The following is a 19,137-nucleotide window of genomic DNA, read 5'->3' as shown; positions in this document are numbered from 1 at the left end:
GTGGAGTGCAGAACTTACTTGCCAGGCCTTGAACCATCCATGGTAAATTCAGATCCCCTTTGGAGTTTTCCAGCGGCGGGAGGAGCCATGCGCATATAGCTTCCTGGACGGTCAGTCCATCTTTTGCAAATATCCGTGTGTAGTGAGTGGCTCATTGGGAGATCAAGGCATAGCGATTCCCCAATGGAGAGCAAGAGTTGTAAGTACGGTCTGCAAACGTAAGAACAGTGCAGTTACCTTCTTTAACTCGATCGTAGCACCATGGATTTTTTCCAATGTGTTTCCATGGAACTCATCACTAGGAGCTCAGGTAGTATCGTGGGCTGACATGACCAACATAAGAATATTTTGTTTGCTCTCCTCCTCGGTCATGGGCTCTCCATCCTCTCCCTTGGTTATCAGGAGAACACTGAGAAAATTCTCTTGAGGCCAGTTTCTCTTCGCCCGTCCAACCTTTGCGCGACGAAACATCATCCCTGGCAAGTCGATCGGCAGCTCAACCAATCCCACTCCTCTGAGATGCTCAAAAACAAGCTAAAGACGAGCGAGAACAAGACGACGTATCCACTTTTCGATGTGATCTTCAATGATCACGCTCGTCCCAACGTACCGCCGTATAAAATTGGTGGTAAAGTATGATGCTATGTTTTCCATCCAGGGAACCGCGAGAGATTATATTGGATTTTTGGAGAGTTTGATGTGGAGGCCATTGGCCGGAGCTGCGATTGGAGCCATTTGGACGTGCTCCTTTGCATCGACGAGCGACCACTGGAACTGGGTGAGGAGATGATGCAAGAACACGCGGACGAGCATCTTGGCGAACTCGTTCCCGGGGCAAATGCGAGGGCCTCCGCCAAATGGAACGTACGTGTATGGGATCAAGCCCGAGCTAGCATCGAATCGCTCCGGATCGAACTTGTCTGGGTCGGGGAAGAACGCGCTCCTCCTGTTGCTCTGGAAGACGCTCCACATGAACTGGCCATCAATCAAAAAAGGATTTTACGTCTTGAGATGACCGAGTGGAGGAACTTACTCGCCAATCTTTGGAACTGTGAAGCCCTCGATGGTCATTTGCGTGATCGCTATCCGCGTGTTTCCCAGCGCTGGAGGGAGCAGACGCATGGCTTCCTGAACAACTTTCCAGGTGTAGTTCATTTTTTGGAGATCTTCTACTCGGAGTGGCTCGCTCGAATCCTTCGCAGCAGCTATGGCAAGATGCTCTGGTCATGAAACTTTGAGAGTTATATCATAGAAGACGTAAGAATGATCGTGAAAACCTTGTCTAAGTCGATCGTAGCACCAAGGATTCTCAGCGATGCATTTCATGGAGACCACCAGAGTGCTAGCAGTGGTGTCGTGCCCGGCCAATACCATCATGAGGATGTTTCGCTTTACCTCTTCCTCGCTCATGAGCTCTCCATCTTCTCCCCTCGTTGTCAAGAGAACGCTGAGCAAATCTTGCTCAGCCGACGCCTTCCCTTCCTGGATCTCCACCTTTCTCTTGCTTATATACTTGTCCAGCTTCTCAAAGATCTTGTGCCTCGCAAGCTTTGCCCGCCCTGGAAAGTTGATCGGCAACTCGAGCATACCGTGCAAAAACTCCTCAAATGGAACCAAGAGCTCTCTCTCCTCCTCCTCGTTTTGTATGCTCAAGAACAAGTTAAACACCGCCGAGAACATCGCCTTCTTTAGGAGAACGTACGCTCGAACTTTCGATTCATCCAGCCAAAACTTCTCGATGTGTGCCTGAGCGATGGAGCTGGACCTCCCGACATACCTCCGCATTGCCTCGGGACCAATGAACGCATGAGTATGTGACGGAAGCTCTTGGCTTTCTGGCCCTCCATGAAGAACAAGCTCTTGTCACCCATAAGCATCTTTACCGGAGCTGGCCAGGAGCTCTCGACGAGCTTGCCATGGTTGGAGAACAAGAACTTGAATCCAAGAGGAGGACTTACCACTACCGTGGGGTGGCCAAACAGATGTGTCTTGAAAACCTGGCCATACTTTCGCTCACGAGACTCGTAGAATCCCGATAGATCGTTTGCTTTCATGCTGTACAAGAGATGGAGAGTTTCTCCCAGGAACGGGAGCCCAAAACTTCCCGGAGGCGTAGTTGGGTCATAGGATTTCTGTGAGAAAGCCCTCCAGATCCATATCCCGGCCAGTACTAAGCTCACCACCGCTATTACTCCTGGAAACTCTAGCATTTTTTTCACTATTTCTCTAGACCTGGGAGCTTTTAAATCGAAATTACCCGTGAAGACAATGCCGCCCCCTTGCGTATCCGGTTTCTTCGGTAGCGTAGCTTCTTTATTTGACCTTTGTGCCAAAGACTTCACTGTTCTTATTTACTCTTACGAACTATGATCCATCCGTCGTTCAGAGCCTTCGAAAAGTCAGATTTTTACTGGATTGGATACGAGTTTTATGCCGAGGCCATTGACGGGAAGAGCGAGTGGGGTCATGTGGATGGCCTCGTTTGGATCCAGCAACGTCCACTTAAACCTTGTGACAAGGTAATGTAGAAAAATGCGGTCTTGCATCTTGGCGAGCTCGTATCCGGGACAAATGCGAGGGCCTCCACCAAATGGAACGTAAGTGTTTGGAAGCAATGGGCGATCAAATCGATCTGGATTAAACATCTCTGGCTCCTCAAAGAACTCTTTTTTCTTGTGGCTGCGAAACACAGTCCAGTTAAGCTGCGAAGAGCAGAGATACCACTTTAGAATGGAGTGCATAGAAACTTTGATCGTGAACTTACTTGCCAGTCCTTTGGAACCGTGAATCCATCCATGGTAAATTCAGTGGTCGCCCTTCGGAGGTTTCCAGCTGCGGGAGGAGCCAAGCGCATTGCTTCCTGGACGATCTTCCAAGTGTAGTCCATCTTTTGCAAATCGCTGTGAGTGAGTGGCTCCTTTTGAGATTTGGCAAGCGCAATGGAGACGTGTTCTACAATCGAGCAAGAGTTAGATCTGGAAAGCTCTCAAGAACAACGCCATTACCTTCTCTAAGTCGATCGTAGCACCATGGATTCTCTCCAATGTATTTCATGGAACTTACCAAGGAGCTTACGGTGGTATCGTGAGCTGACATGACCAACATGAGAATGTTTTGTTTGATCTCTTCCTTGGTCATGGGCTCTCCATCCTCTCCCTTGGTAGTCAAGAGAACACTGAGAAAATCCTGTTGAGGCCATGCTTTGCCAGTTTCTAGCTCGATCTTTCTCTTGGCTATGTACTCGTCCAGCTTCTTAAAGATCTTCGCCCGTCCAACCTTTGCGCGACGAAACATTGTCCCTGGCAAGTCGATCGGCAGCTCAAGCAACCCTTGCAAGAAACCCTGGAAAGGAGCCAGGAGCTCCCTCTCCTCCTCCTCGTCCGAGATGCTCAAGAACAAGCTAAAGACGAGCGAGAACAAGGCCTTCTTCACGAGGGGGTAAGCCTTCACCTCGGATCCAGCCATCCAAAACTTGTCAATGTGTTCTTGGATGATCACGCTCGCCCTCTCCACATACCGCCGTATGGCATCCGGGCCGAGGAACGCCAGGAGAATGTGACGAAAGCTCTTGGCTTTCTGGCCCTCCATGAAGAACAAACACTTGTCGCCCAAGAGCGTCTTCATGGGCTGCGGCCAGGAGCTCTCGACGAGCTTGCCATGGTTGGAGAACAAAAGCTTGAATCCCAGAGGAGGGCTCACGACGATCGTGGGGCGGCCGAAGATGTGTGTCTTGTAAATAGGGCCATACTTCTTCTCCCGAGCCCCGTAAAACTCCCATAGCGTGCTCGTTTTCATGGCGTACAAAATGTGGAGCGTCTCGCCCACAAGTGGGAGTCCCATGCTTCCGGGAGGCAGCGGTGGATCATAGCGTTCCCGTGAGAAATACCTCCAGATCCACAGAGTTCCCAGCACTGGGATCAAGAACGATGCTACAACAGTGATCCAAGGCATGTTTTGCAAGAATTATATATGCTTCTTTCTTTGCTACCTTTGATCAAAACTCCATGGCTGCTTGTGCTTTCTTTCTTCTATCTAAAGTCTGATACGATTACCCTGGCAAAGATCATGAGTCACGGCCTGTGGTCTATATAGTCAAAGATTTTATATAATCACGTATACATGAGGTTCGTGCCTTCAAAATTTCAGACCAAACTTTTACTTCTTCCACCTTTTTTCAGCAGCTTCATTATCACTTTTGACATTTTTGCATCTTTTGAAGATATCTGTAGTTCTTATTCATATACTTTTCAGATGGTCTGGTGACCCACGGATTCAAGTACACGTCCTCTTAATCAATGTTTCTTGCTTGTCCATGGGCAAGCCTGCCAAAACAAAAACAGGAGATAGATAAGTGGTGGTTAGCAATGAGATGATCAACTCCCTGGTAATTACCTTCCCCTGTTTGCCTACATCCTCCGTGTTGCCTGCCAATATCTTCTGCATGGTCCTTCTTGTGGTTCTTTCTTTTGCATTTGTGGTTAGTTCCTTGTCCATTCTGTCTTTTCCTATTTGCCTCTTGCGATGCCCGCTGTCACAGCAGAAGTGTGCTTGTCCTCGAGTTCCCCACCCTTGGACTCGATCCTCCATGACCTGATCCGTGATGCCGTCAATGATTGCGATGGTTTGGGATCGCTCGAGGAACACACTCTTCTTTGGGCTAACTTTCTTCAGTAATCACGCACTTGAAAACTCTGTGCCATTTTTCTCCCTGCAACATTGATTGTCAATGATGCAATCAAGAGCACAATCGCCAGCTTCTCGCTGTGGTAGCACAGCATCTCCTCCTTTTCCCTGTGGCCCGATCAATCTGCTTGACCCCACACTCCTCTACCACACTGGCAGCCCTGGAAGCTGCCCTGCCTAGATATTGCTCTGGCTTCTCCCACCGGCTCGCTGCGTGCCATGTCGCGGTGGACCAGCAAGGGTCGTCCACGCCAGGCCACGCCATAGTCGGGGCAGCTGGCGTGCAAGCTGAGAGCAAGACAGCTTTCATAAGCATGTTGGAGATATTAGGCAATACATTTAGCAGCCTGCTAGTGTGTTGTGGTCAGATGTGTTGAACTGACTTAAAGCAATGGTTGCATAGGTGATGACAATTCAAGAGAGCCAAGTATGTGAGGCAAACAATGAAGTTGTGATAGGGAGTCCTAGTTGCCAAGGGCATGCCAAACTAGTCAGCAGTGAAGTTGATGGCACCAACAAGCATCAGGGTCTTCACAAGGTGCCAATCTCACATACCAAATCGGTCAAGCAAGCCCTTGACCTTTTGTCACTGTGAGATCATGTGGCATTAAGGATAAAAAGGGTTTAGGGTCTATAATGAGCCAGAAGTTTTGAAGTTCAGGAATGGTTACTTTCAAAGCAACAATGGTAATTGGATCATAGTGATGAGTAGATCATCAATATAGAGGGGAACAATAAGCATACTCCTTACATGATGTTTAGTATGCATGTTGTGATCAGTATGGCATTGACAAAATCCTCAAGTATGTAAGGCAGCATTAAATTTCTGATACCAAACACCAGAGCTTATATTTGCAAAGCTTTTTGTAATTGCCATACAACACTAGCAAGGGCAATGTCGTCCTCAAACACAACAGGAATATGCGTGTAGATATCCTCCTTTAAATCCCCATTGAGAAATGTTAATTTGACATCCATATGGTGGATTTGCCACTTTTGCATACCACTTGGCCATCTTTGTCATACTTTTTAGAAAAGATCCACTTTGGATTCAAGACACAATGTCCTGTTGGAGCTGAGTCAACTTGGACATAAGTGCCATTAGCTTGAATAGAAGCAACTTCCTTTGCAGTAACTTCCATCCAAAAATACCTCTAGGCCAATCACCACTGTATCATATGCAAGTGGAATGCCAGCATTGACAAGACTGCAAAAGTAATCAAGCTCAGAACTTTCTCAGACCTTCAAAGAGGGCTAATGGTCACAAGGGTGGTCTTGTATTAGCATGGGATCAAGTATGCCACAACACTGATGAGGTGGCAGAGGCAGTAGAAGCACAACATCAAACATTAGCCATAGGGACACTTGGACCAGCCATGTTTGAAATGAAGAGATCCCCTTAGAAGGGTTAGGTAGTAGGGCATAACTTAGATTTGCTAGTATATGCACAAGTAGTGGGATCATTGGGACACATTCATGAATGAGGGAGGGATCTTGTGGATTAGTTGAATAAGTAGGGAAATCATCCTCATTGAACACTATGTCTATACTTAGAAGTTTCAAGATCCCATAACTTAGTAACCTTCCCTTCCAATGGGGTCATCTTGAAAATGAATTTTTTGTTTTTGTTATTTAGATTTTTTGGAAGCTGATCTTGGATATGTGTATAAGCAACACATCTAAAGACCCTGAAGTGGGAAACATTAAAAATTGAGCCTATCCAAAATTCCTCAAAGGTCTTGCCATTCAATGCAATAGTGGCAAAACAATTTTGGACATGCATTATTATGGCTTTTTGACAAATGTTTGTATTAACAAACAAAGCATAAGCAACATTTACAAGTGTGTGGTTTTTCCTCTCAACAACACTATTATGTTATTCAATTATAAATAACACATTATTAAGGAGTGAATCATGACCTCCTAGACTCAACACAATCTAACACCACAAACTAAACACAATTAAACAATATTGAAAGAGGTGGAATTGATATGCTAACATGAAAAAAAAAATTAATTCTAACAATAAAATCCTTTGAAATACCATCTAATAAGTAAACCCATTATTGTTAAAATCAAGCATAATCCTCAAACAATCCCTAATCACAAAGCAATTAACAATCACTCTTCTAACTCATTTTCTTAAGAACTAAACACTACCTTAGTAAGAGCTTGGAGCCAATGACAACTTTATCCCATCTATAAACAATGAAATAAAAGATGGGATTCAAAATGGATCTTGAACCTTCTCTATCAAACTTGCAGATGAATATCTTTCCTTCTATAGTGCTATCTTACCTTTGATACTATGAGACAATTTAAGATCTAAGCCTCTATTACTCATTTATACATTAGCCACGAGCTATATGAAGAAGCCCTAAAGCTTAGCAATGCACAACTCTTATTGACCACAAATGCCATTATCACCTAGTGCATCAATTAAGGGTGACAATTGTATTTATTGTGTGTGGTGTCTCAAGTTGCACATTACCAAAACCATCATGTTAGATCCTAAGGACAAACTCTAAGACATTGTATGCATTAGCCTAAAAAACTTTGATCAATTATAGTTTGAATATCTTGTTTACTAAAAACTTCTTTTTCCCCCACTCTATATTTACTCCATATAGAGCCATATATTGGAAGGCATAGGGAGAGACAACACTTGGTTGCACTGAGAGAAAGGTGTAAGAGTTCTTCTTGATGTTGTAGCCATTGTTGTTAGCATTGGGCTAAGTAACAGCAAGAAAATAGACCTTTGCAAACTTTGGGATCAATAACTATGAAGAAAAGGGATAATAGATATACTTGTATTGTTGCCACTATTAATGTTGCTATTATACAAGGGAGAGAAAGAGTAAAAGCTCTCTCCCATCTTATCTATACTTGCTAATTGCCACAGACATAACCATAGTTGAATGCTGCCATACTCCCTCCAATCCTACTTTCTTTAGTTGCACCTCAACTTGAAAGTGAAGCAACCTGGCAAAACCATGTTGGCTCCCTAAATGATGAGTGAGAGATATGAAAAGACAAAATAGTAAGAGTATAAGAGAAAAAATCTCAACCCTAATTTGTTGATTTGTTGTTGGCCATCAAGATATTCTTCTCCATAAGGTATATTTATGTTGTAACATGAAAACCAATACCATTGTATGGCTCAAAAATGACTTTGGTGTGAATAAGCAATGATAGAAACTACACTTTGATACCATCTAGAGAAATGAAGAGAGAACAAAGCTACATCTCATCAAATACAGCAGGAAAACATTAATCTCATGAGTAAATGCCCAAAACAAAATGTCCAAAAACCTACTCTATAAATACTAAGATATACTCATTGCCCTCCATAGCACACTTACATCTTTGATTGATGATCCAAGAGCTCACATGCTCATCCACACTTGCCATACATGTTGATTGCCTTGATTGGGTGTTTATATGCAAATTATTTTTGTTATTCACCATTGCTCGAAATTGGAACTAAAATCAGATTTTAACAGGATTGGCTATGAGTTTTATGTCAAGGCCATTGACGGGAAGAGCAAGTGGGGTCATGTGGATGGCCTCGTTTGGATCCAACAGCATCCACTTAAACCTTGTGACAAGGTGATGTAGAAAAATGCGGTCTTGCATCTTGGCGAGCTCGTATCCGGGACAAATGCGAGGGCCTCCACCAAATGGGACATAAGTGTTTGGAAGAAATGGGCGATCGAAACGATCTGGCTTAAACCTTTCTGGCTCCTCAAAGAATTTTTCCTTCTTGTGGCTGCGAAAGACAGTCCAGTTGAGCTGTGGAAGCGAAGAACAACAGAGATGTGGAAGCGAAAAACAACAGAGACATAGTTTAGAATGGAGTGCATAGAAACGTTGATTGTGAACTTACTTGCCAGTCCTTTGGAACCGTGAATCCATCCATGGTAAATTCAGTGGTCGCCCTTCGGAGGTTTCCAGCTGCGGGAGGAGCCAAGCGCATGGCTTCCTGGACGATCTTCCAAGTGTAGTCCATCTTTTGCAAATCGTTGTGAGTGAGTGGCTCGTTTGGAGATTTGGCAAGTGCAATGGAGACGTGTTCTACAATCGAGCAAGAGTTAGATCTGGAAAGCTCTCAAGAACAACGCCATTACCTTCTCTAAGTCGATCGTAGCACCATGGATTCTCTCCAATGCATTTCATGGAACTTACCAAGGAGCTTACGGTGGTATCGTGGGCTGACATGACCAACATGAGAATGTTTTGTTTGATCTCTTCCTTGGTCATGGGCTGTCCATCCTCTCCCTTGGTTGTCAAGAGAACACTGAGAAAATCCTGTTGAGGCCATGCGTTGCCAGTTTCTAGCTCGATCTCTCTCTTGGCTATGTACTCGTCCAGCTTCTTAAAGATCTTCGCCCGTCCAACCTTTGCGCGACGAAACATTGTCCCTGGCAAGTCGATCGGCAGCTCAAGCAATCCTTGCAGGAAATCCTGGAAAGGAGCCAGGAGCTCCCTCTCCTCCTCCTCGTTCGAGATGCTCAAGAACAAGCTAAAGACGAGCGAGAACAAGGCCTTCTTCAGGAGGGAGTAAGCCTTCACCTCGGATCCAGCCATCCAAAGCTTGTCAATGTGTTCTTGGATGATCACGCTCGCCCTCTCCACATACCGCCGTATGGCATCCGGGCCGAGGAACGCCAGGAGAATGTGGCGAAAGCTCTTGGCTTTCTGGCCCTCCATGAAGAACAAGCATTTGTCGCCCAAGAGCGTCCTCATGGGCTGCGGCCAGGAGCTCTCGACGAGCTTGCCATGGTTGGAAAACAAAAGCTTGAAACCCAGAGGAGGGTTCACGACGATCGTGGGGCGGCCAAAGATGTGTGTCTTGTAAATCGGGCCATATTTCTTCTCTCGAGCTCCGTAAAACTCCCACAGCGTGCTCGTTTTCATGGCGTACAGGATGTGGAGCGTCTCGCCCACGAGTGGGAGTCCCATGCTTCCGGGAGGCAGCGGTGGATCATAGCGTTCCCGTGAGAAATACCTCCAGATCCACAGCGCTGGGATAAACAACGATGCTACCACTGTGATCCAAGGCATGTTTGCCAAGACTTGAGATTTGTATGCTACCTTCCTGAATATCTATCTAAATATACGATCAGCGGAAGGTCCGTGGATTTTATAATCACAGAAATTTTCTGAATTAAATGAATCATTTCCTCTATTTACGGAATTGTTGGCCTAGCGACCAATGTTCTATGCCTAGCGGCCGTCCCTAGCAGTTGGTATTTACGTCCATGACAAAGCTCGGGTCGTCAAGAGGACCCAGAGATAGACATCCACTTGATTGGCCCAGTGGTTTAGTGGCTGATATATATTGTCCTCTTCCGTTGTTCTTTTGAGCTTGTGGATTCTGGCACTTCATCTTTCTTTATTTGCCTCCTATAGCGGCAAGAACAACAGTTATTTCGTGCGGAGTTGTGGACATTATGGCGTGTTATTCGTAAACCGGTGCTGCGTGAAAAAGTGTGTGAAAATAGGACACGTTGGTTCAGAAAGAATATTCTACGTGTGAACTCGGATATTCTCCGGTGGAATAGAATATTCTTCGGGTGAAAACGCATATTCTACACGTGAAATCGAATATTCCCCATAAATACTTGAAAGATATTCCCTAGAATCTAATGGGCATTATGGCCACCTCTGTGACTGAGATTTGGACTTCTGACCATGATCAAGAAAAGGCCAAAATTTTAACTTGCTTGTTATTTCTCATGACCTTTACATGTCTGCAATTGATTTTTTTTCACAAATCTTAGAAAACAAGAGTCCACTACATAGGAGGAGGATTACATTACAAGTAACTTTTTAGTTGATCATCTAGTAGTTCTTTGGCTCCTAGTCTTGACTTCAATGAGGAGGCTCATCTTCACCATGGCATCAGGAAATTATTGGAGTTTTGTTCAAGGAGAGTGTTCCACATACGAGAGCTCAGGAATTATCCACCTGTTGCAAAACTATAATAGAAGCCTTAGAGCATTTCTAAATTTAGGAGACAGATGCTGCTGAGAAGGAGCTTGAGATGCTCTCCTCTCTAGTTTCTATATAATTTTCTCAATGATCTTTTGCTTCCCTTGCCTTGCCGGCTATGGTGGCCAATTCCAATCCCTCCTCTCTTTCTAGCAATTACCAAAATGGTGGAATGAGTTTTCAGCTTATAGATTATCACAAGCACAAGCAAAATGTGCCATGGATTCTCAACCAGGCTGATCACCCGGGCGCTCATGATTGACGAGGCTGAGCACGAGCCTTGGAGATCTGCAGGTGAGGATGACAAGCTAGGAAATCTGGACATGGAGCAGCAGCTGTCGATCAACTACAGATTCATGCAAATGCAATTGATCTTTGGAATAGAGGGCAAAAGTGATGACCTAACCAAGATGCCGCTTCTGGGTAACTGCTGGAGCATGGAAGATCTATCCCCCTGGAACCATTCGGCTGCTTTTTCTGAGGATCACCACAAGCAAGGAAACGGTTTCTACTCCCATGATCACAGTGATACATTCGTAAGCCGATCCAAATAAGAATTGAGAGCCACATTGAGCATGGTGGAGCCATGGGTTAATAAGAACATAACAATCTTTCTACCTCACATCGTCATGACAAGACGAAGTGAAGCTAGAGAATCCTGTGAGGAATGCTTTCGAGTTGGCCTCAATCAAAAGCTGGATTCGACAAGTTTTCTCGAGCAAATGGGGACTGTGCGATTGGACTATGATTCATGGTGTTCCAATTCTACCAGTAATCACCGCAAGAACACGCGCCACCCTCAAAGTGATGAAACCTCACCGTGTCTCTCACCACGATTCTTCTCCCCGCAACCTTGGAGATGAACTTGGTAGCCGTGTGACAATCCTGGCACACCCTCAAGTTCTTCACCACATTGATTGTCGACAAAGGTGGCGACGCGATCAACCCAAGCGCGATCGCCAGCTTCTCGCTGTGGTAGCACAGCATCTCCTCTTTCTCCTCTTCTTCCACGTCGTGGAGGATGGATTTCCGGTCGGGCTGGTACCCGGCCTCCCGGATCGCCACCCCAATCCTCCGGAGCTCCGCGTAGATCTCCTCTCTTCTCGGGTGGTCCGTGTCGCCCACCGTGAATTCGTGCACTGTGTCGTGGATCTGGATGGAGCTCCGCCCGGGGAGCCGCTTGATCCCGCGCTCCTCCATCGCCCTCTTGATCCTGGCAGCCCTGGATCGCATCCCCGCTGCCTCGTAGAGATTGAGCAGCTGGACGAAAGCTCCTGCGTTCCCGGGCTCCAGCTCCAGGATCTTCTCCGCCGCCGCCTCGCCGCGAGCCACGTCGCGGTGGATCCGGCAAGCGCCGAGGAGGATCGTCCACGCCACGCAGTCGGCCTGGAAGGGCATCGATCGGACGAGGTCGTCGGCGAGCTCGATCTGGCCGCCGCGGCCGAGGAGATCGACCATGCACACGAAGTGGTCCACGAATGGCGCGACGCCATAGTCGGGGATCATCGAGAGGAAGTAGCGCCGCGCGTCGTGGAGGCGGCCGGCGTGGATGCAAGCTGACAGCACAGCCAGGAGAGCGATCGCGTCCGAGGCACAGCTCCCCTCGAGCTCCAGCGATGGGAAGAGATTGATCACGGCTATGGCGTCGCCCGAGTGAGCGTATGCTCCAAACATCGCTGTCCAGAGCACCACGTCCTTGCGATTGATCCGATCGAAGAGCTCCCGGGCCTGGATCGATCGCCCACACTTGCCATACATGTTGATCAGCGCGGTGGCAACGAGGAGCTCATCTTCCAGCCCCGCCGCCACCGCCTCGGCGTGGAGGAGCCGCCCCTCGCGCAGCGCCGCGCCGCTCGAGCATGAGTCCAGCGCCGCCGAGAAGCACAGCCGATCGGGGCGCGCGCCATCGAGATCCATCTCCGCGAAGAGGGCGATGGATCTCTTCCACAGTCCGTTGTGCGCGAGCGCGTTGATCATCGTGGTCCACGACACCGGGCTTCGATCGGGCATGGCGGTGAAGACCTCCCTGGCGCGATCGATCTGGCCGGACTGGGAGAAGGCCGCGAGCAGCGTCGTCCAGGATACCACGTTGTGCGCTGGCATTCGCGAGAAGATCCGCGAGGCTTGTCCGGGCGAGCTCCAGGACGCCTGAATCATCAGGTTGTGGGTCGCGATGTCTCGCTCGGGGATCTGATCGAGCAGAGCCATCGTGAGCGCGCGGTCCTCCGATTGGACCGCGCCCTGGATCAGCGAGTTCCACGCCACGATGCCGTGATGGGGCATTCGATCGAGCACCGCGCGGCCCCGCGCAACATCCCCATCCGCGGCAAATGCTGTCAAGAAAACCGTCCACGCAATGTAGTCACGCTCGGGCATCGCACTGAAGAGTGCGATCACGCAAGTGAAATTTTTGATCTTGGCGTAAGCTACCATGATCGAAGTCCAGGCCACCACATTCCTCTCCGGCATTCGATCGAACAAGCTCTTCGCTCGACCAAAATGCCCACACTGGGCAAATGCTTGGATCATCGCGTTCCAGCTTAGAACATCGTTTTGTGGAACGCGATCAAACATCGCCTTGGCTTCATCGATCCGGCCGATCTGTGCGTGCGCAACGAGCATTGTATGGCAGCTGATCGAGTCCGGCTCCTCGATCGCCGCGAAGATCTCGCTCGCCTTGTCGATCCGGCTCTCCTGGATGTACCCGTGCATCACGAGATTGCAAGAGACCACGTCCTGCTGTGGCAATCGATCAAACATCTCCCTGGCCTCGAGCAGCTGCCCAGTCCGGGCATACGCCGCGATCATCGAGTTCCACGACACGAGATTCCTCCGCGGCGCAGCATTGAAGATCTCCCTCGCCTCTGGTGTTCTTCCGCCGTGGACGAGCGCTGCGATCATGATGTTGCCGGTGTAGAGATTGGGATGCTTGATCCTCGCGAAGGCCGATCGCGCGTCCTCCACACTGCCACATTTGCCATACATCTGGACGAGCAAATTGCCAAGGAACGTGCCAGTGTCGAGACCGGTGTCGATCAGCTGCGCGTGCAATCGCCTGCCCTCCTCCAGCGCCCGGACGATCCCACATTGCCGGAGCCGCGGGGCGAATTCGTGGAGCGCAATCGCGTCGCCGGGGCATTTGCTCATACGCATCCATAAACCCCAAACTTAGGGTTCTTGGAAGGCGGTGAGAGCTGCCATGGCGACGAGCGCGCCATCGTCGGCGAGGCTCACCGTCTCGTCGTGCACATTCTTCGATCGATCGGCCAGGAGCTCCGCAATGCGGGTAAGAGCTTCGATCGCAGCAGCAACGCCTTCTTCTTCAAGAGCAATGCATGAGGGCGGTAGAAATCCTTTGGCGCTGTTCGAGAACATCATGCGAGAGGTGAGGCCACTGCCGACGATCTTGGAGGAAATGTGGAAGATGCTAGCTCCAGAAAAGCAGCTCCTTCGATGGAGAAGGAATGCGGGGGTTTTCAGCGACTTGCCAGGGTCCAGGACGGGATTTCTAGGCGCAGGGATTATAGATGGATCAGGGAGAAGAATTCCCGGTGGTGGTTTGTTGCTGAGAGGAACCAGACGTATCAATCGTCCCTTCGACTATCTCCGGGTTCCAAACATGACTTTTCCCAAGCGAGAAAGGAAGAGGAGGTATTTTTCCAAGAAGCTCGAAGAGAAGGAGTCGGACAAAGGGTGGCATCCCGAGCTATGCACGTATGAGAGTGAGTTTGCCAAGCAGCATGCGCTCTACTTCTACAACCTCTTGGCATTTCCGTGGGAGAAGGGAGCGTTTGAGCGCTTCGTGGATAAGTTGGAAAGGAAGTATTTCCCAGAGGATCACATCGATGCTTTGGTTCCACCGCTCGACAAGGAGCCCAAAGCGAAAGCTGGGAAATCCAACAAGGACAAGAAACTTTCCGCAAGGCCATCTTCTGCTCAAAGCTCGTCTTTCGAAGCTTATGCGGCTGATGCGTCTGTTGAGAACGTCGAAGAGACTTCTCCAACTCGTCCAGCTTCCGGTTCCATTGAGATTTCTCCAGATGATTGGGAGCCCGAGGCGAGTTCTCCTGACACTTACGCCGAGGCTGTTTCTGATGAGACGCCAAAGAGGAAAGCAGCCGATACTTTAACTCCAAGACCACCTGTGATAACTCGAACCGTGAAGTTGCCGGAAGAATGGGACGGGCCTCTTGGAACTGTAGTGTTGATAGACAAGCCTCATGGTATGCGCTTTTCTACCTGGATCAATCACTCTGCCGTGTTTCTTTGTGTTTTTCAGGCTGGACATCATTTTCCGTGTGTGCCAAGCTCCGTAAGCTTCTCAAAATTAAAAAGGTCCACGGAGTCAATCTTTTTCTTCTTCCGTGTAACACTTCGTTTTTTACAGGTTGGTCATGCTGGGACACTTGATCCTATGGCGACTGGCCTGCTTATAGTTTGCGTTGGGAAAGCAACTAAATTCACAGATAGGTGTGCATCTCTTCGTGTTTTCAAAGCCCTTCTTACTAGCCAGTTGTTTTCTCAGCTACCAGGCGATGAAAAAGTTTTATTCCGGAACGCTGCGTCTTGGAGAGGCAACACCATCTTATGATGCAGACACATTGGTCATTTTTTCTTTTTCTCTTGCGTTTTCTTCTCGTTGTACTTAGCTCGGTCCGGCAGGTTTCTGAGAGGATGCCATGGGAGCACGTAACTGACGAGGACATGCAGATAGTTAAAGAAGAGTTCGTGGGCACAATAAGGCAAGTCCCACCTCTGTATTCCGCTCTTAAGGTAAACGGACGCACCCACCACTCCACTTATCTAAAGCATACCGCTTTGTATATTCAGGTTGAAGGAGAAAGGCTCTACGAGAAAGCACGTCGAGGAGAGACATTTCAAATTCCTCCCAGACTAATCAGCATTGAAGAGCTACAAGTCGAACGCGATTCTATTGACAGGTAGGCTTGGCTGATGATTGAGCAGTGTAAATTCGTGTTGCAGGCAAAATTTCCATTTCAAAGTCGCCTGCTCCAAAGGAACGTATGTCCGCAGTTTATGTTATGATCTTGGCCGTGCTCTCAACACGTAAGTTTCTACTTCATGTCACAAGGTTCACGTGTTGAGATTTCTCTTGCTTCAGTTGTGCACATCTCGTCGCGTTGCGCCGGGACAAGATTGGTAATGGTTGTTTTTTCTCTTCCCTGGTTCTTGAAATAGAAATGTTCTTTGTCGCAGGGGAATTCTCAGTTGACGACGCCTGGACATTTTCCGAGCTGGGGAGTAACTTTGCAGACGATTTTTTGGGAAGAGCGTGCTCGAAGACTTCCCCCACCACTGTGACGAACATGTCGCTTGAGGACGCTTGGGAGTTCCCGGAGCTCCAAGAAAGCCGAGTCGACGATGACGACTTCTAGGTTCGTTTTTTGGTTGTCGTGCAGTAAAACAGACTCACACATTCGCTGGACCGACCGCGTCACTATACTGTTTAGTTTGCGTCCCGTGTCGCCACGCGTGAGACGTCAATATCGGATAGGAATATCCTTCTCCTTGAGCTTACTTTTACGATAACGCGCATCTATCGGAGTCACAGAGCGAAGCCGGCGGCCTGTTCCTCCTCTCAAATTGTAAGTAAGATGTGCAAGTTTTTGTGCTCCAAATCGGTACCTTTGCGCTTGCTGAGAGCCGAGATCTTAACTCTTCCTCTTGGTTTTTCTTTGTGCAGAATGAGAAGGGGAAGATGAGTGCCACCGAGAAGCCGGAGAAGCACAAATACAAGCTATGCGGATGCATCGGTAGGAGCTTCAGGATGACATCCCTGTCAGCCCCAAAGGATGTCGAGGATATTTTTGTCAAGTACGCGCAGAATGGCATCATTGGGGCTGCACAGTTGCAACAGTTCTTGGTAGAAGTCCAGGGCGAGAAAGACGCGACTCTCAAACAGGCCGAGGAAATTATAGCTGCCCAGCATCGTGAAAGTCATGTCATCCATGTCTTGCATCGGCAAGGCTTCAACCTCAACACGTTTCTACAATATCTTCTCAATCCTCAACTCAATCCTCCGATCAACCTCAGCGTAAGTGTCCATTTCAACTATTTGCCTCTGATGTTACCAAGTCTTTCTGCTTTGCAGGTCCACCATGACATGACCAAGCCAATGTCACATTACTACATTTGTACTGGACACAATTCTTACCTGACTGGGAACCAGCTGAGCAGTGCTTGTAGCGAGGTGCCAATTATCAAGGCACTTCAGAAAGGAGTACGTGTCATTGAGTTGGATCTTTGGCCGAATGAAGATGCGGAGGACAAGGTCAATGTTCTTCATGGGCGGTACGTTCTTCGTTCTTTGTTCGTGGTTGTCATTGTTTGTTTCTTGGTTTCTTTTTGCCGAGCTAAACTTTGGTGAAAACAGGACACTTACGACACCAGTGGATTTCGAGAAATGCATAGTCGCAATTAAAGAGCACGCGTTTGAAGCATCAGAATTCCCCTTGGTTATAACTTTGGAAGATCATTTAACTCCTGCACTCCAAGCCAAAGTTGCAGAGGTAAGATCCTAGAACATACTTTTTGTGCTGGCCGTAAACTGATTGCCTTCAGATAATCACGCGAAACTTAGGAGACCTGCTTTATCTTCCCGATGCACAGACGACTTGCATTGAATTTCCATCGCCTGCGTCGCTCAAAAAGCGCATTTTAATTTCCACCAAACCTCCCAAAGAGTATCTGGCAGCGGTAGAGCCACCAAAAGATGTTATTCATCCGAAGGATGGGGCCTGGGGAGAGGACATCCCAGATTACAATGAACAAGTCGAGGAAGGTGCTGAAAAGGTTAGTTTTTTATCTAGTAAAGTTTAAGTTCCATAAGTAAAAGCTTGAAGCAGGCTTCTCCACCCGCGGCACCCGATGCAGATACAAACGATTCAGACGACGATGACTCTATAGGCAAGAAAACGGCCCCCGAGTACAAACGGATCATCACAATCCGTGCCGGAAAGCCAAAAGGAGTACCAATGAAAGAAGCTATGGCGGCAAAGGAAGACATAGTGAAACGCTTTAGCGTGAGCGAGCCTCAACTGGAAAAAATTTGCAAGAACCACCCCCTCACTGTGATCAAGTAAGCGTTTTATCGTTCAAGACTAGATCTTATATTCCGAATGTGGTGTGCAGCTTTACCAGCCGGAACTTCTTACGAGTGTATCCGTATGGCCTTCGCTTTAACTCTTCAAACTATAATCCTTTCGTCGCGTGGTCGCACGGAGCTCAAATGGTGGCATTCAACATGCAGGTAGGCTCCTAGTCCTTCTTAAGGTGTTCTTCTTTAATTCCTTCCATTTTTTATGGCCAGGGGTATGGTAGACCTCTGTGGATCGTGCATGGATTCTTTAAAGCAAATGGTCGCTGTGGATACGTGAAAAAGCCAGATATGTTTCTTCCAAATGAATCAGGAGGCCCGGTTTACGATCCTGCCAAAGCGGCAAGCGTCAGAACGAGGCTCAAGATCAAGATCTTCATGGGGCTTGGCTGGCTTGAAAAATTCGGCAAGCGACACTTCGACAACTTCTCCCCTCCGGATTTCTATGCAAGAGTAAGTCCCCCGTGCGAGAATCAAAGCTTTCAGCAACCATTTGTTTGTTTTCTCAGGTTGGAATCGCTGGCGTCCCTGCAGACCAGAAGATGCGACGAACCAAAGCGATCGAAGACGACTGGCATCCAAAGTGGGACGAAGAATTCGAGTTCAAGCTCACATTCCCGGAGCTGGCTGTGCTGCGTCTCGAAGTCCACGAGTATGACATGTCCGACAAGGACGATTTCGGGGGCCAGCTTTGTCTCCCGGTTTCGGAGCTCAAGACCGGCCTGAGGCACGTCACCCTGTGCGACAAGCGGGGCGACGAGCTCTCTGGAGTGAAGCTGCTGCTACAAATCACACGGAACGATTCTCCAGTGTGAGAATGAGAAGAGAATCGTGAGAAGGTCACTGGAGTGATGAGAAGGCAAGCATGGAGAAGAGAAACAAGAAAAGTGTGAATAAAACCTGGGTTTTGGTTGGTTTTTACAAAAAAATTTGGAGAAAATGATCTAAGTGACAAGAATTCTACATAGCATTTATTAGATAATCAGAGAAATGACAGGCTAAACTTTTGTATTTTGTTTGTCAATCATAAGGTTTAATAATTGATTAGTATACACTATTTAAGCTGATGAATACCATTATTCATTCATTCAACCATGTTTCTAATAATAATGATAATATTTTTCTCCATTGTTCATTTTGCAAATGCTCAGGTAACCTAGTGACTATTGTTTACAAATGCTAATGCAAAAATTTACAACTTTAGTGTACCTATACAATAACAATACAAACAGGCTGTGAACCAATGGCTGGGACTGATGCCAATGTAAATATTGCTATCACAACGTTTTCAGGCTTGACTCTACATTTTTACAATGTTGATGACCCGCATGTGGATAATTTTG

General features: G+C 47.7%; 6 protein-coding genes across 7 annotated transcripts; 2 read left to right on the top strand and 4 right to left on the bottom strand.

Moving 5' to 3' along the window:
- Positions 1–990: 990 nt before the first annotated feature.
- On the bottom strand, positions 991–1,875 carry LOC112351113 (cytochrome P450 716B2-like). The gene is made up of 2 exons (XM_024688425.1): positions 1,278–1,875; positions 991–1,220 (listed from the first exon to the last, which is right to left on the bottom strand). Exons 1-2 carry the CDS (start codon positions 1,783–1,785, stop codon positions 1,030–1,032), a joined length of 699 nt encoding a protein of 232 aa, XP_024544193.1. The 5' UTR covers positions 1,786–1,875; the 3' UTR covers positions 991–1,029.
- Positions 1,876–2,323: 448 nt separating this feature from the next.
- LOC9654622 (cytochrome P450 716B1) lies at positions 2,324–3,965 on the bottom strand. Its single transcript, XM_002983240.2, has 3 exons — positions 3,006–3,965; positions 2,765–2,952; positions 2,324–2,702 (listed from the first exon to the last, which is right to left on the bottom strand). Exons 1-3 carry the CDS (start codon positions 3,949–3,951, stop codon positions 2,400–2,402), a joined length of 1,437 nt encoding a protein of 478 aa, XP_002983286.2. The 5' UTR covers positions 3,952–3,965; the 3' UTR covers positions 2,324–2,399.
- A 4,207-nt stretch (positions 3,966–8,172) lies between these two features.
- LOC9654621 (cytochrome P450 716B2) lies at positions 8,173–9,747 on the bottom strand. The gene is made up of 3 exons (XM_002983239.2): positions 8,811–9,747; positions 8,570–8,757; positions 8,173–8,475 (listed from the first exon to the last, which is right to left on the bottom strand). The coding sequence occupies exons 1-3, from the start codon at positions 9,745–9,747 to the stop codon at positions 8,173–8,175; spliced, it is 1,428 nt and encodes a 475-aa protein (XP_002983285.2).
- A 1,591-nt stretch (positions 9,748–11,338) lies between these two features.
- On the bottom strand, positions 11,339–13,845 carry LOC9654900 (pentatricopeptide repeat-containing protein At4g02750). Its single transcript, XM_024688314.1, has one exon. It carries the CDS (start codon positions 13,828–13,830, stop codon positions 11,443–11,445), a length of 2,388 nt encoding a protein of 795 aa, XP_024544082.1. The 5' UTR covers positions 13,831–13,845; the 3' UTR covers positions 11,339–11,442.
- Positions 13,846–13,864: 19 nt separating this feature from the next.
- Positions 13,865–16,124, top strand: LOC9654899. Of its 2 annotated transcripts, XM_002983367.2 has the most exons (9): positions 13,865–14,900; positions 14,957–15,012; positions 15,065–15,147; positions 15,203–15,281; positions 15,340–15,450; positions 15,508–15,617; positions 15,661–15,744; positions 15,800–15,837; positions 15,895–16,124. In XM_002983367.2, exons 1-9 carry the CDS (start codon positions 13,877–13,879, stop codon positions 16,071–16,073), a joined length of 1,764 nt encoding a protein of 587 aa, XP_002983413.2. In that variant the 5' UTR covers positions 13,865–13,876; the 3' UTR covers positions 16,074–16,124. The 2 variants fall into 2 exon arrangements, with proteins under 2 accessions (XP_002983413.2, XP_024544084.1); XM_024688316.1 differs by having other exon boundaries at positions 15,340–15,617.
- A 166-nt stretch (positions 16,125–16,290) lies between these two features.
- On the top strand, positions 16,291–18,844 carry LOC9654898 (phosphoinositide phospholipase C 2). Its single transcript, XM_024688315.1, has 9 exons — positions 16,291–16,319; positions 16,382–16,732; positions 16,790–16,989; positions 17,072–17,207; positions 17,260–17,490; positions 17,544–17,776; positions 17,830–17,947; positions 18,008–18,247; positions 18,304–18,844. The coding sequence occupies exons 1-9, from the start codon at positions 16,293–16,295 to the stop codon at positions 18,607–18,609; spliced, it is 1,842 nt and encodes a 613-aa protein (XP_024544083.1). The 5' UTR covers positions 16,291–16,292; the 3' UTR covers positions 18,610–18,844.
- Positions 18,845–19,137: the final 293 nt, after the last annotated feature.

This window comes from Selaginella moellendorffii, unplaced genomic scaffold (assembly GCF_000143415.4).
Source record: "Selaginella moellendorffii unplaced genomic scaffold, v1.0 SELMOscaffold_57, whole genome shotgun sequence".
NCBI classification, from domain to species: Eukaryota; Viridiplantae; Streptophyta; class Lycopodiopsida; order Selaginellales; family Selaginellaceae; genus Selaginella; species Selaginella moellendorffii.
Note: the sequence above shows the minus strand (reverse complement) of the source record. Positions and strands in the feature narration are given on the sequence as shown.